Source organism: Monodelphis domestica, chromosome 6 (assembly GCF_027887165.1).
Source record: "Monodelphis domestica isolate mMonDom1 chromosome 6, mMonDom1.pri, whole genome shotgun sequence".
Lineage (NCBI taxonomy): Eukaryota > Metazoa > Chordata > Mammalia > Didelphimorphia > Didelphidae > Monodelphis > Monodelphis domestica.
In genome coordinates this window covers 31,896,641-31,913,474 of record NC_077232.1, presented here as the reverse complement: position 1 = coordinate 31,913,474, position 16,834 = coordinate 31,896,641, and the positions used below count along the sequence as shown (strand labels likewise).

Here is a 16,834-nt window from a genome sequence, read left to right as displayed (position 1 = left end):
CTGTCTCTCTCTCTCTCTCTGTCTCTCCGTCTCTCTGTCTCTCTCTCTCTGTCTCTCTCTCTCTCTCTCTTTCTCTCCCCCCTCTCCCTCTCCCTCTCTCCCTCCATTTCTCTCCCTCCCTCCCTCCCTCCCCCATCTCTCTCTGTGTCTCTGTCTGTCTGTCTCTCACTCTCTGTTTGTCTCCCTTGCTGTCTCTTCCTCCTCCTCTCCCCTTCTCCCTCCCTCTCTGTTTCTCTTTTCCCTTCTTTCTCCCTCCCTTTCCTCCCCCTCCCTCCTTGCCCCTCCCCTTCCTTGGGGCTGCTTTTGTCCTGGGCTGACATTCTCTTGGTGAAACACCCATGTGCACACACTTGAGGCTCTACGATGGGACACCCCTTTAAAGCTTAATGTACTCAGACTTGCCTCCAGCTCTGCCACAGTGCTGGAACCTTGCAGAGTCATGATGGATTCATGTGCCCAACAGGCATGTCTAGAGCCCTTCCTACATGTGTGCCAGGCATGTCCTGGGCACCAGGGCTGCAGAGGCGGGGCAGACGCTTCTTTAGAAAAATCCTCTTAGCTTCCCAACAGGGGACTTTGGATTATTGTTGTTTTGGGAAAAGCAGGACATGTTCTCTCCTCTGTCTGCACTTGCTGGGCTTCTCTCCCCAGAGAACTCTTGACTGTTGATCTAAGTTCTTTTAGCTCTGAGAGCTTATTTCTCCCCATCTCTTAGAGCCAAATGAAACAGAATTCCAACTATGTTTTTGCTTATGTTGTGATGGGAGGAGAGGGATTGTATCTCTTATTAGCTAGAAATAAAACAAACTTCTTGGAAAGCAAGAGAATTGTAAAATTAATGGACTTTGGGACCATTATGTTCTACAAATGGCCAAACTACCTCCACCGTACACAGATGGGTGATGATGATTTTTCAAACATTTCTCACACGATCGCTCATATTTGAGCCCACTCCCTTGGCTAGAGTCCTGCTATTTTCATGTTACTGATGAGCTAACTGAGACTCTAAGAGATTAAGTTGCTTGTCTAGAGACACCTAGATGGCAAATGGTAACACCAGGAAGTCAAGGCCTCATGAAACCATATCAGACTGGATCCCTAGGACTTCTTCCAACTGAATCTCAATTTGACTAGAATAATGTATTTAACAAGAAGCCCATTGGATGGCTTTGCTTCAGCAGCAGACTGGATATTTTTTGTATCGTACTTTATGAGGTTCTCCATCTTTATCTAAAGTAAAACGAATGATGAGGAACTCTCATGTTCCCTGGTTGCCAGATTATCTCCCGTTTCCAAGACAACAAATCAGCCGATTGATGTCATCTATGTGTTTTCTCCTCCCCCTCCCCGCCCCATGCAGGCTTTTGTCGATTTCTTCTCCCAGTGCCTCCATGTGGAATACAGGAGCAAGGGCATCATTGTGCAGGTGAGTGGGGTTTGTCTCAGCGAAGCATCCCTGTTGTTGGGCGGTCGCCACAGCAACCGTGGCTGTCCTGGCAACGAAAGGAAATCATATTCCCAAGTAAGTGAATGTGACGTTAATGCCATTAAAGATATAGGCTCCCTTTGGCTTGTGCCGGGACAACCCAAAAAATTCTCCCCCAAACTTTTAAGTGGACATCCATACCCCAGATCAAACTAAGGGCCTCATGGAAGTGATTTAAGCAGAATTGGGAAGGTTTAAAGCTGGAAGGGACCTTCAGTTCCATGGAGTTATCCCCTCACTGGAGAGATAAAGGGAAGAATCCCAGAAAGGGGAAATCACTTGCCTAAGGTCTTAACAGGTTATAAGTAGAAGAGCTCAGTGTAAACCCAGCACCTCTGAACCTGAATCCAGTCTTCTCTTCTCCTGTACTGGCCAGCTCTGTGAAGACTTCTGCCCACCAGTGAATGACTGGAACCTAGGTCCTTTGGATTAGAATTCAGATGTGCTCACCACTGAGCAGTTAGCCTTCAGGTCTGTGTATGCCACAAGGGCTGCAGTTAAAAACAAAAGGAATAAACACTCTTATCAGGGACCAGTGTTTTATTGCACTGAAGCCAAGGCTGGATGCTGGGATGACATTTAGAATGCGCTCTGATCTAATCACCCAGTAATATCTCAGAAATCTGTGGCAGCAACAATGCTCTGACAATTGGCAGTGCCATGGGGGTGGGAATCCATAGAATCTATGGTGCAACTCTCAGCTACTGAGCACTGGCTGAGAGCACAGCATAATAATGGCCCATGAGATAGCCACCCTGAAGTGCATGAACAAATACTCCTCTGGGAATGTGCAAGTGTCCTGCCAGAGTTTATTATTGTGGACTTTGAAGTAAGAGCAGGACTGTCTCCAACTCTCAAGATTGGAGGCAAAATCTGTGCCCAAGAAAGGATCTTCTATTCCATTTGCACCAAGTAGTTCTCTGACCTCTGCTTGATCACCTCCAGGATCCAGCCTATGCTAATTGTCAGCGAGTTTTTCCTCTGTTGCCCCCAAATTTAGTTTGAGGCACTCATTTGTCTTGGTGCTTGTTTGGATGTAGGTTTGAGCCAGCTCAGGACATTCTTTACTCCACATCTTGGCTGCTGAAAGCAGAATTCCCCTCAGATTAAGTATCTCTCTTTCCCTCTCCCTCCTACCTTACCTCCTCCTCTCCCCTTACCTTCTGTCTTAGAATCAATACTGTGTATTGGTTCCAAGGTAGAAGAGTGGTAAGGACTGGGCAATGGGGATTAAGTGATTTGCCCAGGATCACACAGCTGGGAAGTATCTGAGGCTACATTTGAGCCAACTCCTCCTTTCTCTAGGCCTGGTTCTCTATCCATTGAGCAACCTAGATGCCCTCTGCGTTGAATTTCAGGTGACTCTCCATATGTGCAGCTTCCAAACTTGGTTCCTGGCTCTGCCTCCTGGGTCCAAGCAAGCATGTCTTCATTTCTCTCCTATCCATCCACCATTTGAACTTGAAGATTGCTAGCATGTTCCCTAGCTGCTGTTTGTGAAAGCTAGTTGTCCCTTCTGGGATCCAGGCTCTTCTGTCAGGGCAGCTCTGGAAACCGATCAGGTATACCCCAGACTTAGGCAGTTATTGGTACAGCAGAGTAGGATGAACAGGGATGAGTCCCCAGGCTCCCTAACAGTTCAAAACTACCTATCAGATTGTGAAGTCCATGTGCCTTTCTCTTTGTGTCTTCCTTGGGCAGAGCAAAGGAAAACTGGAACTGTTTTGTCTGCTGGGAGTGGGAATGTTATTATCTGGTAAATCTACTCATGGAGTCAGCGTGACCCTGACTTGGTCTAGTACCTCAGTTCTTGTGTTGTATGTTTTGGCAATCCTGCTCGTCTGAATGCCTATACCCCGGTTCCTGTCCTCCTGCATTCAAATCTCTACCTGCATGCCCCAGTGCACTTGTGGATAGGCCACTGTTTTCTAGATCTTCCTGGGAGATGCTAGATTTGAAGAAATCCAAAGCCCTGAATTCCACCTCTGTCATTTACTGGTAAAAGGATCTCGAGGAAGCCATTTTACCCTCTTAGGGCCTCAGTTTCCTCATCTATTAAGGGAGTTAAATTAGATATTCTCCAGGATCAGCCTTCCAACTCTGTGATCTGGGCTTTCATTTTATGTGCCATTACATTAATATCCCTTTTTCCCCCAGTTGCTTTGGCTTCTTGATTGAAAAGTAAATTGTTAGGATGTTACTACATTGTTTATGTGATAAGGAATTATTGCACCGCTTTTGTCCTTTGTGTCATTGTGTCATCCTGTAGAAATGACCAAATGACCCTGGTTCCTAAAGGCTGTTCCAGTGGATTGCAGGGCCCTGGGGCGTGTGTGTGACTAGCTTGCCCACCAGAATTCTGAGAAGTTAGGCTGAGACATAGAGGAATTTTAACCCACCCTAGTGGAAGGACTGCCCACACCTAGAAAATCATTGATCCCTAAAGTAGTAACTAGGGAAGCAAGAGGGATACTCCAAATGGGCATAGTCCTTGACTAGCACCAGCCGTGTGCCAGACCCTGGGTAGCAACACCGATCCTGCCCACAAGGAGCTTGTGTTCTAATGGGGGAGGTAGCACATACGTCATGAGGCGCACAGATGAGCTAGAGGGTAACCGAGAAGGGAAGGCTTTCTGTGTGTTTTGTCACAACAACGAAGTTTCTTTTACTGGTGAAGGGCCAGGGCTCTCTGAAGGGACTCGCCACAGGTCACAGTTCTAGTAAATGGAAAAGCTCAAACCCACGTCCCAGCATTGGAGGGGATCTCGAGGGTCTCATCTGTCCCAGGTGGCCCCGAGGAGGGAGGAGGACAGCTGTCCGTTCTACTTCAGGATAGCTTTAATTACGAGGAAACCTTGTTCACATCAAGCTGAAATCTGCCTGTCTGCGTCTGCCACTCATTGCTTCTAGCTCTCCGCTGTAGAGCTGAGGAGAACGAGTCTAATCCCTCTTCTTCAGACAGCCCTTCAGGTACTTGAAAACTGTGATCCCGGTCCCTGTGTCTCCTCGGCTTCAAGTTAAGCATGCCAGTTCCTCACGAGTTGGCGGCTTATCAGTCCTCCTATAGACTTTCCCAGTTTGTCAGTCAGCGTGCTCCCCAAAATGGGGCATCCGGAGTTGAACCACAATATTCTTAACGTGGGCTGACTTGGCAGATTTGTTACATTGCAGTAGAACAACCCCCTTCTGTGGAGAAGAGAGCTGCCATGCCCACCCACCCAGCCCCCTGAGCGGCTGCCCCCATTGGGGTAGGCAGGGGGACCTCTCTGAGGGAGAGATGGGAAGTCGCGTGGGCTCAAACTGTCACCCCCACTTTGATCATCTCCTTTTCTCAGACCAAACTAGAAATCACCCAGGACTCGGCCCTAGAACCCTAGTCCAACTGGCCCCTGCCTCAGGTGCCTGGCCTCTGTTGCTGACATCAAGGAGAGCCATCCTTGCAGTGAAGCTCCTCATCATCTCTGTCCCCCTCCCTGCCCTGGGACTGCCTGGACAAGCACGAGAGCCAAGGGCCTTCATGACAGTAGCACGGCCCTAGACAATAGAGCCTTGTTCTTGTCCAGCCCTCCAAACCTTCATCCAGGAAGTGACTCTGGGGAGGTGTAACCTAGCAACAGCCTCTACAGGTGCTGTGGCTCCCACCTCCTCAACCACCTGGGCCGTGGGAGGCAGGAAGAGGGACCTCCTAGCTTCCAGAGGCCTCGGCACCCTCAAATGGCCCAACGTTGGAGGCAGGTACTTCACTATCTGCCGTGCCCCTAGGTCTTTCTGTATTTCTGTCCAATTTGCTGCTGCTATCTCCCCCCCACTCCTAGAGAGCAGAGACCCCCCCCCCCCCAAGCTTAGCACAGGACTCTGCTGCAGGAAGCATTTAGTAAGTGCTCTTTGCCTTCCTTTGTTGATGCAGCCAAGGGCTGTGTGGGCTTTGGGAGCTAGCTTTGCGTGCACCCCATTTGGGGAGCATTCTTATCCTCCTTTTCTGACTCCAAAGGTGGAGATCGTCCATGCAGGGCGGTGCTTCTCCATACCCTCCTTCTCTGGGCCAGGATTGCCAGAAAGCCAAGTGTTTGCGTTGGGGCAAGCGTGTGATCAGTACCCGTATTTATGTGTATATGTCAGTGCCCCAAGTAAGAGGCCTTCAGTGGCACGTTGTAACTCAAGGTCAAAAAAAGAATTTCTGATAGAATGGAACATGGTTAAAAAATGGTGAACATTTCTCCAGGGTTCTTCTGTTTCTTCCATGGGTCCCAACTACATAATTTTCTCATTCTAAGCTAGTTACAGGAAGCAGCACTCAGTATGAAGAACTTCCTGCCAAATCTGTTTAAAAGTAGGATGAGCATCCCAGGGAGGTGGTGAGCTCCACAACACAAAAAGCAGTCCAGCAGAGACTCGATAATCACAGGAAAGCTTCAGGTTGGGGGTTAGATTCAGAGAACCTCTGAGCATCCCTTCCAGCACTTGGATTTTTGCCTGGTGGTTTCCCTGGAGATATTGGCCTTGCTCAGACATCCCTTTTAAGTGTCTGCCGTCACTCCTGGAGGTCCTGCTGCTGCAGTATATCTCAGGGGTAATCAAGCTTGGACTTACCAAGTCTGTATCTGAGAACAAGAGTTAACTAGATTTTAGTCCTTCAGACTTTTAAGAAGTGATGCTGCTTCTTTATAAGTAATAATAGCCAGGATTTATATAGAGCTTTAAAATTTGCAAAATGCTTTACAGATATTATCTCATTTTATCCTTATAACCATTCTGGGAGATCAGTATTATTATTCCTATTTTGCATTTGAAGAAACTGAGGCAGACAAAGGTCAAGGGATTTGCCAAGGTCACAGAACTTGTGTCTTAGGTCAGTGGTTCTCAACCTCTCAATTTGTAGCAATGAGAAAACATAATGCCTATCAGGTATTTATATCCCGAATCATAACTGTAGTGTAGCAAAATTGCAGTTTTGAAGTAGCCACCAAAATAATTTTTTGGTTTGGGGGTCTCACTGCAACATGAGGAACTGTATTGTGGGGTCACGGCATTAGAAAGGTTGAGAACCACTGTCTTAGGTGAACTTGAACTCAGGCCTTCCAGACTCCAGGTCCAGCACTCTACCCACTGTACTACCTTTCTTCCTAAATAAAGGTTCCCTTTCTTCTCCTTCCTTTGCTATTCTTCGTCTTCCCCTTCCTCTTTCTACCTCCCCCATTAGGAGAAAATATTTTTCAAACTAGTATTATTTCCTTGGGGATGGAGGAGATGGATTTGTTATTTTCCTTCATGGAACCAATGTTCACATTTTCCATCTGGCCAAGCCATTTTCTGTTTTACATCCTTCTTATCTCTTTTCCTATAAATATTTTTTTTCCATGGGGGAGGAGGAGACTCAAGCTCTCTCCCTTGTCAAGAATTCATATTTGGCATGATTCCATTCTTTAATCCACATGCTGATGAATAGCTTACTTTATTGATAGAAATAGTCCTAAGAGCAAGTGCTTGACATGGCTCCAGATTTTTGGCCTTTAGTATCATTCAGGATCAAATGGAGCAGCCCTGGGATTTCCAAGGTGTAGGGCGCTCCCAGTGCAGATGTGAGGAAACCTCTTCCATCTCTGAAGATTGACTGCTTTTTGGAGGCAGGACTGGAAACTTGCTCTTCCTGATGCTGAGGAATCTCTGCAGAGAGATTCTACTCTCATCCCTGACTCTCTAGGCATTGAGTTGCTATTGTCACACATAGCTCGTCTGCAAGTGCAGAGTGAGCTCAAGACTTAAATCTCTTCCCATTCCATAATTGAGGACAACGTTGTAAGTCTGTCTTGTGAAGATGTGATTTCATTTACCTCAAAAATATTCCTTCAGTGCTAAGAAGGGATAGGAAGGTCCCTGCCACTCTTCCCACGTTTCTCTTGCCTTCCTTGGGAAGCTGCCCGTGGGCCTGGACACGGCAGCTCAGAGCAGCCCCTGGATGGCCTTTGAAGAAGCTGGAGGTGGGATGTACCTGACAGAGCTCTCCACCTGGCTATTAGGAGACTACACGGCAAGAATGGTTTCATGCTGGGTGATTCCAGCCTCATTTGGGCTAGAGGCCTTGTCCTATTTGAGGAAGATACTGACCCACATTTGTTTCTGGAATTTGTAGATAACAGCATCGGTAAGGCATTTGACCATGGCAGCTGCTTAGAGACCAGATTATTCCTGGGATGAGAAACCAAATCCTTAGTGTTATAGCCAGAGCAAAGAAGGTTGTGCCAACCGAGACTCCTCACATCATTGTCTTCCATTAAGACTGGGAATTAAATGGACTTTCTTATTCTTAACCAGAAACAGCCTCATTTGAGGAGGTCAATCTTGGGCTTGTTCCAGAGTTGGCATCTTTTAATTCTATGAGTCTTCTTTGTACAGCTTTGGCTAATCAAGGCCCCATTAATTTCATTGACTTGGAAGTTCCTTTATGTTTCAGTTCTAGAGAACTGGGTCAGATTTGGTTTTCTGATTTGATCAGGCAATGCACCAGTCAAAGAATTGAGAAGGAGAGAACCACTCAAAATGTATTCCAATGATATGAGGTTGATTGTTTTGATTTAAGAAGTTCTTTTTCTGGGGAAACTTGGTGGCTCAGTGGATAGAGCCAGGCTTGAAGATTAGAGGTCCTGGGTTCAAATTTGGCCTCAGACACGTCCTTAACTGTATGGTCCTGGATGAGTCACTTACCTCTAATTGCCTAGCCCTCCTTGTTCTTCCTCAGAACAGATACTTCTATAGATTGATTCTTAGATAGAAGGTATGGACTTTTTTTTTTTTTAAGAAGCTTTTAGGGGCAGCTGGGTGGCTCAGTGGATTAAGAGCCAGGCCTAGAGATGGGGGGGTCCTAGGTTCCAATCTGGCCTCAGACACTTCCCAGCTGTGTGACCCTGGGCAAGTCACTTGACCCCCATTGCCTAGCCCTTACCACTCTTCTGCCTTGGAGCCAATACACGGTATTGACTCTAAGACAGAAGTAAGGGTTTAAAAAAAAAAAAGACGAAGAAGAAGTTTTTATTCCTTTTTTGTGTTTATTAGTTTTGGATGAAATATTGTCATTGCTTCATACAATCTTATCACTGTTGATGAATAAAGTATAACATGATGGGGTGACTATATTGCCTTCCCTCCAGGAGCTTATAATCTAGCGAGCGTAAGACACATACAAATAAGAATACTATAAAGTAGAAGGTGCTCTGAGAAAGCTACAAAATGTTAGGGGACAGGAGACAGGAGATAGCCCTTCTAGCTCAGGGAAAGGAGGGTTTGATTTAAGCCTTGGAGACTGGATGGGAAATGAAATAGAGCTGAACGTAGTGTAGGCAGTAGGGAAAAGGACAAGTCATGTCTAGAGGATGGCCAGTAGATTCTTTTGGCTAGAGCACTTGCTGTGTGAAGGCTAATGTTGGTGGATGAGGCGGAGAGGTGGGTCCTCGAATGTCACCTTGCAGAGTTTAGACAGCTTCCTGCAGAGGAAAGGACACTTACTATATTCAGAGTCAGAGTAGCCAGAGTAAGCTGACTGGCCCAACATCACACAGTATTGTCAGGGCCAGGATTTATACCGAAGTCATCTAACTCCAGTCCCATCGGAACTCTATCCCCTGCTGGCTCTTAATCAGGCTTGCTTCCCACTTCCTCTCTATCCTAGCCCTATGACCAGAAGTGATTTTATTGGATCTAATGGTCCCCAAAAGACTTCTGAGGTGGGGAGGATGTCACTTAGCATGAAATCTGCTTTGGGCACTAGCTAGTTTAATACAATTTACTAAGAACTGGCTACAGTCTCAGATGCTCTTGTCTTCACCAGATAGAACTGTTTCTTGGCCTGTATCGATATCAGTTGCCACTTCTAGGCATAATGTATTCCTCAGAAGACGAGATCCAATCACAGCAGTCTTCATTTATTCAGTTTTAAGTGGCAAAATCTTGAAAATGTTGAGAATTGTACCTTCAAGTTCTAGCTCTGGGAGACTATGAGGAGAAATGCATCTTAGTAATAATTTAATAAAAATAGGATTGCTTCTGATTTAAAAGGGGGGGCAGCTCTGCAGCTCTAATTTGTCGTTCCTCGGGACTCTGAGGCTTAGCCCTAAATTCACCATTGTTCTTGGGGCATTTGGGGCTTTGCTGTGAATGTTTGCCCCTCGTTGCCTGGGTGGTTGTTTTTGTTTTGGTGTCCCCAGCACCTTGCACAGTAGTTAGCCCAGATTAGGCACCTAATGCTTTAAATCGAAGGCATATTTCCAAAATGCATCCTTTATCAGAACACAGTAACGGAATCTGGAATCAGATGAAATTTGGTTCATGTTTTCTTTTTGAGGAATGTTTTATGTTGTGGCACTTGAACTAATTATTAGTTTTTTTTCTGGACCTTTTATTTGTTTATAATTTGTTAAAAATCGGTCCCCTCTTCAGAATTTGTGCCTCTACTCTGAATCTCCAGAAGGGGCATTTTGGGTGAGGAGTGAAGAAGAGATTTGTGGGATTTCTGCCATTGGAGGGAGCATGAGAGTCGGCCTGAACTCCCTCCCTAGTGACAGAGACTGGATTGGGTGATTCTTGGGAAGCTCTGATTGCAAAGGAAAGCTGTCATTGGGAAAACTCCTGGTCCTTCTTTCCATGCACGAAATCCAGTTCCATCGCTTGTGTCTTCTGTTTGGCCAGGGCAGAGCCATTAACCTTTGGAAGCCTCTTCCTCCCTACTCAGAGCTCAAGGGTTTTGGATGTTGGTGGTGTCTGTGCCCCCTTCCAACTCTTACATTTTGGGCTTCTCTTTTGGTTCAAATTACCGACCCTTCACCCAGCACCCCTCCAGTGCCCACGGCCCCACGGATTGGTGCTGGGGACGCCAAAATGGAAATTGATATCCTAATGGTGGGCCTGCAGAAAGGAGGAACTCAGGCAAGGGGCCTTTGGAGGAGAGGGAGCCGCTACAAGTGAAGCAAAGTCCTCCCCACATAGGCTGGGATGCTGGGGCTGAACAGGACAGAACCAAACCCAGGGACGTGGGCTCAGAATCCAGCTCTCACCTTCTTTGGGGGTAACCTTAGGAAGATAAACTCTTTAGCCTCTCTGGATCTCCATTTCCTTATCTGTAAAAGGAGGGGATCAGATTAGATGGTCTCTAGGCTCCTTTCCAGCTAAGCTCTGCCTGCTGCCACCCTGGCCTTCTCTCAGGACCTCACCTGCCTGCAGACCTGCCTAGCACCCACCTGGTTGATGAGCTGGCCTTTGGCACCACCAAGTGGCCCAGCCTGGCACTGCAGCCTCTTGGCCTCTAGCCACTGGCCATTAGTATGCTGTCTGTGTATTGCCAGGTGCCAGCTGCAGAGGGACCATCCCCTGAAATTCCTTGGACTTTGTTTTCCTTTAAGTGGAAGGGCTTAGGGAAGGGGTGGCAACGGCCAACACTTAATGTCCTATTTCCTAAGCTGTTTGTACCTTCCTGGTGGTCCTGAGGCAGGACATTTAAAGGGAGATGGAGCCATTTCACCAACATCCCGAGTTTGTGACCCTCTGAATAAGGGATTAATAAAGTCAAGGCGTTGGGCGGTTTTGCCAGGCTGGATGGATGATCTCTGGGCGAGTGGCCTCTGGGCCATTGCTGCCTCCCCAGGCCAAGCCAAGCTGCCGGGGAGCCTCTGACTATTTGTGACTTTCTGGGGCCTCTTCTGGATGGCCTGGCATTGGGTAAATAGCATGGAGCAGGGCTTTCTGCGTGCCCAGCCCCTGGGACACCCTCAATGCATCTCTCTCGGTATAACCCGCTATCAGACAGGAGAAGCGGCACAAACGCCTCCATGAGCCTAGTCACCGGGAAGTGCCTGCACTAAGGCCAGCTTTTTAATGTACTTTCTTTCACCCAGACTTAATCTAGCCCACCAGAGAGGGAGCTGCCAGGGTTTCCTTTACAGGAGTTTGAGATCCTCAATGGTTTTGCTTAATAATTTCGTGCAGAATCTCTTGGGTCAGAGCATCCTGTCCTGGACCACTCTGGCCTCCCAGGTGAAACCTTAGTTTGGCTTATTCCTGCCATTTTCCTCCTCTTTTCTCTGCTGGGCTCCTGGGGATGATTATTTCTCACCTTGGTTCTTTGTGTGCTATTCTGTGCCTTCTTTGGGGACAGGGAGAACGAGTCCCCCGGAGAACCTCAGATACACAGATTTGCCAGAGCCGCGGGCCTCAGTCCGTGGGAGGGGATTCTATATGCTGACATACTGATCAGCACCATGACGCTTTCTCACACGAGCTCCCTGTACGTGTTTTCCAGAGTGTCCTACCGTACTTCGTGGCTACGAAACTGGCGAAAATCCGAAAGCCAACCTTTGACAAGCCGTCAGCTGAGGCGTTTGTGAGGTCTGCGATTAAGACGGTCGGCCTGCAGTCCCGCACCAATGGCTATCCGGTCCACGCCATTATGGTGGGTTGTTCCTTATCGAGAACAAAGTGTTTCCCATCTCAGTGTCTTTTTATAATAAGATACTTTAAAAATGTTTCTGATAGGCGGAGCTTCTGTAACGCAGTAGTGGGTTCAGTAGCAAAATAAGTCCTTTTTAGTCATAGTAAGAAATTAGTTCTTGAAGAGGAAAAAGCCTTAATAGTGGATAACTTTTAAAATCACAGTTAGGGGTTTTTTCTAACTTTAATTTAAACTCTTATTGAAGTAGCTTGACCTCCTGGGGTCAGTCAGAAGGCCCTGGGCTCAGTTCTTGCCTCTGTTCATACTGTCAGTGTGACTTTGGCTGAATTACTTAGTAGTTTCTCAGAGCCCACAAGTCTAAGGTTGGGTTAGCAGAGGGAGCTCCTTGCCCCGGAGTCAGGCCTGATTGCCACCAGTAGTCGAGGACTTAGAACCACATGCTTTCGTGGGACCCCATTTTGAATTTCTGCTAAAACCCAGTGGCGCCTCCCCTGCATGGAGGGGACCGGAGGTTCTCAGGCTGCACCGGGGCAGGAACTCTGGCAGGTTCCTCTGGTGTAGAAATCCTTCCTGTGGAAGTCAAGAGACTCCGTGCTTGTGGTCAGAGCAGCAGCCAAGGCTGGGGGGCAGAGACCCATCACCAGCGTGGCCTGTGCCCAGAAGTGTGAGAGAGGCAAGATCTACCCCAGGGAGATCCTCATCGGAGGAGGCTGGCTTAGAACCTCTTTATCTTTTTGCTTTCCAGGGCTGGTTTCTCTCCTGCCTGTTGCCTTCATGGCTTTCCATGAAACTTGCTTACTCTGTGAACAAAGGATCGAGAGCTCACTACCTGAAGAAGCACAAGAAAGCCTAACCTGGGAGGAGCCCATCTGGGAAGTCCAGCACAGTCCAGTGTATCCATGTGCTCTGCGAAACACTTCTGAAATCTCCAGTTACCACTTTTTAATTTAGGAATTGGATGAAATGCTGTTGCGTTTGAAGAGAAAACAAAAATTATTTCTAGGGGCTCTTGCCTTGGACTGCTTTCTTGACACAAGTTGGCCAGAGTAGGAAATTTCCAAGACCATATCTCAGTGGGGTTGGGGAGGGGGATCTTTAATTGGAAAATAAAACAGAATCAGGCTAATGGGGAGGGGATCCGGGTGGATTGTGGGGGAACTGCTTGATAACTCATAGAATGACTGTGGGTTTTTACTTCGAATAGTTACTACATACTAACTCATCAACCACTGGCAGAGGATCCCCAAATCTCCCTTTCACCCGGCTTTGTGCTCCTCAGAGTGTCTGGACATCATTTGTATTGTCCCAAGTTGTACTTGCTAAGTTACAGCCTGGCCGTCCTTCAGTCTTAGCCATTCCAAGGGATAGTTGGGGAAAATTGAGAGGGGAGGCCCCCTGAGATCTCTTAAAACTCTGTCTATTCTGCACGGTCACTGAGGCGGCAGGGCGGCCCCATTTTTGTGTTCCAAGCACTTTGGGCTTTGCCTGCCTGCCCTGTGCCAAGTACTAAATAAACAGCTTGTGGCGATGCCCCTTGTTGGCTGACTTTATTTGCTGGTGGTCTTGTTTCTGGGACGTGATGCTGGCCCACGCCCTTGTCTCTAACTCATGCTTATTCTCCCCAACTCACAATTGAAACATCGACACAAAAAACTCTGAGAGGCTCTAGATCACAGAAAACACCCACAAGAGCTTGCAGCTCATGCCAGGTCTTTAGCAGCATGAGGGACCCGGTGACTGGGGCTCGGGGGCTGCCACTCACTGGGCATAGCGGAAGGGAACCTTCCTTAAAGAATACACTCGTGGCTGATGGGAGCAGCTGTGGAATAATGGAAAGAAAAACCTCAGACAAGCTCAGAGGCCTCCATTTACTCTTCTGTCAGGAAGAGGCTTGGGTGGGATGAACTCTCATGGTCTGTGGGGATGGGGTGAGACTTTCCTTCCTCTGATGCCTTTTTAAACCCTGACCTTCTGCCTTAGAACTGATGTCAAGCATCTGTTCCAAGATAGAAGAGAGGGAAGGGTGGGCTTACCAGACTGGCCCAAGGTCACACAGCTAGGAAGTGTCTGAGGCCACATTAGAACCCAGGGCCTCCTGACTCCCGACCTGGCACTCTTCCCTATTGTGCTGCCCAGCTGCCCATCCTTCTGCCTTTTTAAACATAACCACACCTAAAAGAGACTAAAGAGGGTAAAAATGAACAACCTCCCCATGGATGGGGTTGTTGGCATGTAAGAGTGGTCTGCTGGCAGCGGGGACACATATTCCATTGTTGCCTTTGATTGCCATTAGTGTGAATCTTAAATTTTCTCAGACTCTACCTTGGAACATTATCTTAAGGTTATGGTTAAGGTTATTCCCCATTTACACAATGGAGGTACTTGTTCAGGAATGTATTGGGAACTCTAACATTACTCCACCCATACTTAGGCATACTTTAGGGGAAGATAAAATTGTAAACTCCTTACTGAACAATGAAAAAGTATGTAACCCATACTTATAGTGAGGCAAAAGCCCTTAAGCTAGGTCTATTTTTAGATCTAATACAAAAGGGTGCTAAGTACCTATGAAGGCCAAATTAATCACTGAAAGGTCAGGCACCTTTCAGGGGGCAAGCTTAACAAAGAGGTGTGAAGTACTCAGAAGATATAATCTACCCAGGGAAGGTGAGACCTAAAAACTAAGAATGGGCTATCCTAGGAAAAGCATCTGCTGTGATTGGTAGATGTGAAAATTTAGGGGAGGTGACACAAGAGAAATTTCTCTTTAAGGGGATTGTCTGAACCAATTCAAGGTAGTTCGATTTAGTTCAGCTTTGGAGGCTGAATTGGAGGTCAGGAGTCAGAGGAGGCTGCTGGGTCTCTGAACACTAGAGTTTTGCTTGGAAAGATCTTGTGAGTGATTAAAGACTGACTTAGTTTCTCTCTTAAAGAGAAAAGGCCTAGGCCATTGGCCTAGGCCCTAGCCTTTTCTTACTATTTCCTCTTACTCTGTCTCTTTCCCTTTCCTTAATTCCTTGATTTGTATTAATTAAAATCTCCATAAAACCCAGCTGACTTTGGTATTTCATATTTGGCAATTTTTCCCATGGCGACCACTTATTTTTGATTTAATTCAAGACACTAAAATTATCTTTACAGTTTTGGCAATTCAAAGTCTTGAACCTATATTTTCGTGGTCACATTAGGAAACGGATTCTCTCTGGGAAATCCCCAGAAGATCTCAGAAGCCATCATCACTTCTGTGACCCAATTGTGTAAGCACCACTTTGATACTCTTTCATCATACAGTAATTTTTGTTGTTTAGTCGTGTCCCACTCTTCAAGTCCCCATTTTGGATTTTCTTGGCAAAGATGCTGCAGTGGTTTGCTGTTTCCTTCTCCAGCTCATTTGAGAGATGAAGAAACTAAAGCAGTCAGGGTTAAGTGACTTGCCCAGGGTCATAAAACTAGTAAGCAGCTGAGGGTAATTTGAACTTGGGTCTTCCTGCCTCCAGGCCAGGTACTCAGGCCACTGTACTATCTTGCTGCCCTGTATAGTCATCCTCCCTCCTCTTTAGACTATGAGCTCCTTGAGGGCAGGGACTGCCTTTTCTCCTGTACTCCTAGGGCTTAATGCATAGCCTAGCACAACGATAGGTGCTTAATAAATGTTGGTCATTGGTATAAGCACCAAGCATTGCACCTCCTCATTTTACCATGGTTGGCTTCCCAGATGCTAAGCCAAACCTTAGCAGAAGAAGAGGTCAGGACGCACCAATCTATGTTATCTAGTCCAGCCTCCGTTTCCAGATGTTTCTCTTTGTTCCTGCAGTAACAAGTACATATTAAGTAGCAAAAGAAAATGGCGCGAGGAGTGTTGTACTTTATCTGAAGTGTCAACTAGAAAAAACACAACTATTAAATAGTCAAAATCACTTTAATCAAGGGCAAAAGGGGTTCAGCGCTAGAAGAGCTGCTGGCTCCCCTCGACTGCACAGAGTCCGAGGATTGACCTCTGGCTGCCCTGGTCACTGACCCCTGGGAGTGCCACTGCTCAAGATGGACTCAGAGGAACAAAAGAATTTGGGGAAACTATATACCATTTGGGGAGTCCAGGGGCAGGGAAAGATGATTGACATCACTATAGCTACAAGGAAAATGGGAGTGTTCAAACTGCACTGACAGGATACAATCAAGCTTGGGAAAGGAATCCTAGCTAGAGGCTAGGGTGTAAGAGAAGGAGCTACTTACAATGGATACTGAAGGATGGTTCCTGCTCAGGTGTGGATCTTCTTGGGAAAGGTTCTAATACAATAGGGGAGATTACCTAAAACAAAGAGGGTCCTTAGCCTATGCTTATCTCACCCAACCAGGATTGTCATTCCCTTGAGCATCTCCCACTCAAATCTGAAACTACCAGCCTGGGATTCCCTTCAGGGAAGATTCCCACAGGAAAAGGGAACAAGTACAAGTTGGGGTCTCCAACCTATAAGCTAGTCCTGAAACTTGGGGTTCATCAGAGCTCACTAGGTCACAAGTTTGGGATTCCTAAATTCCGTGTTGACAGAAGCAATGAACCCTTTTTATTTCTGTTTCAGGTTAATTTTTTTTCAAATTAGTTTACATCTTATAGTAATAAGTGTGTACTACTTTATAGACATACTTATTTTCAGAATCAGGCATTCTGTCTCCTGTCCTAGTGATTTTGCCCAAGCTATGCTCTCTGCCTGGAATTCAACTCCCTGACTTAAAATTCCCAGCTTCTTTCAAGATTGATTTCATTATTCCTGACTCTCCCTCTCTTCTCAATCCATCAGGAATTTGCTTATCCTAACAATAATAGTAGCTAAGTGTTTATATAGCACTTTAAAGTTTTCAGAGTGCTTTACATATTTTATTTCCTTTGTTCCTCAAAATAGCCCTGTAAGTAA

General features: G+C 46.6%; 1 protein-coding gene across 1 annotated transcript in view; it reads left to right on the top strand.

The window, feature by feature from the left end:
• Nucleotides 1–13,449, top strand: part of HSD17B12 (hydroxysteroid 17-beta dehydrogenase 12) — a 153,516-nt gene extending 140,067 nt beyond the window's left edge. The window contains exons 9-11 of the mRNA XM_001367642.4: nt 1,361–1,426; nt 11,772–11,921; nt 12,667–13,449. Of these exons, the coding sequence (XP_001367679.1) occupies nt 1,361–1,426; nt 11,772–11,921; nt 12,667–12,774 (324 nt within the window). The 3' untranslated portion in view covers nt 12,775–13,449. The remainder of the gene's footprint in view (nt 1–1,360; nt 1,427–11,771; nt 11,922–12,666) is intronic.
• Nucleotides 13,450–16,834: the final 3,385 nt, after the last annotated feature.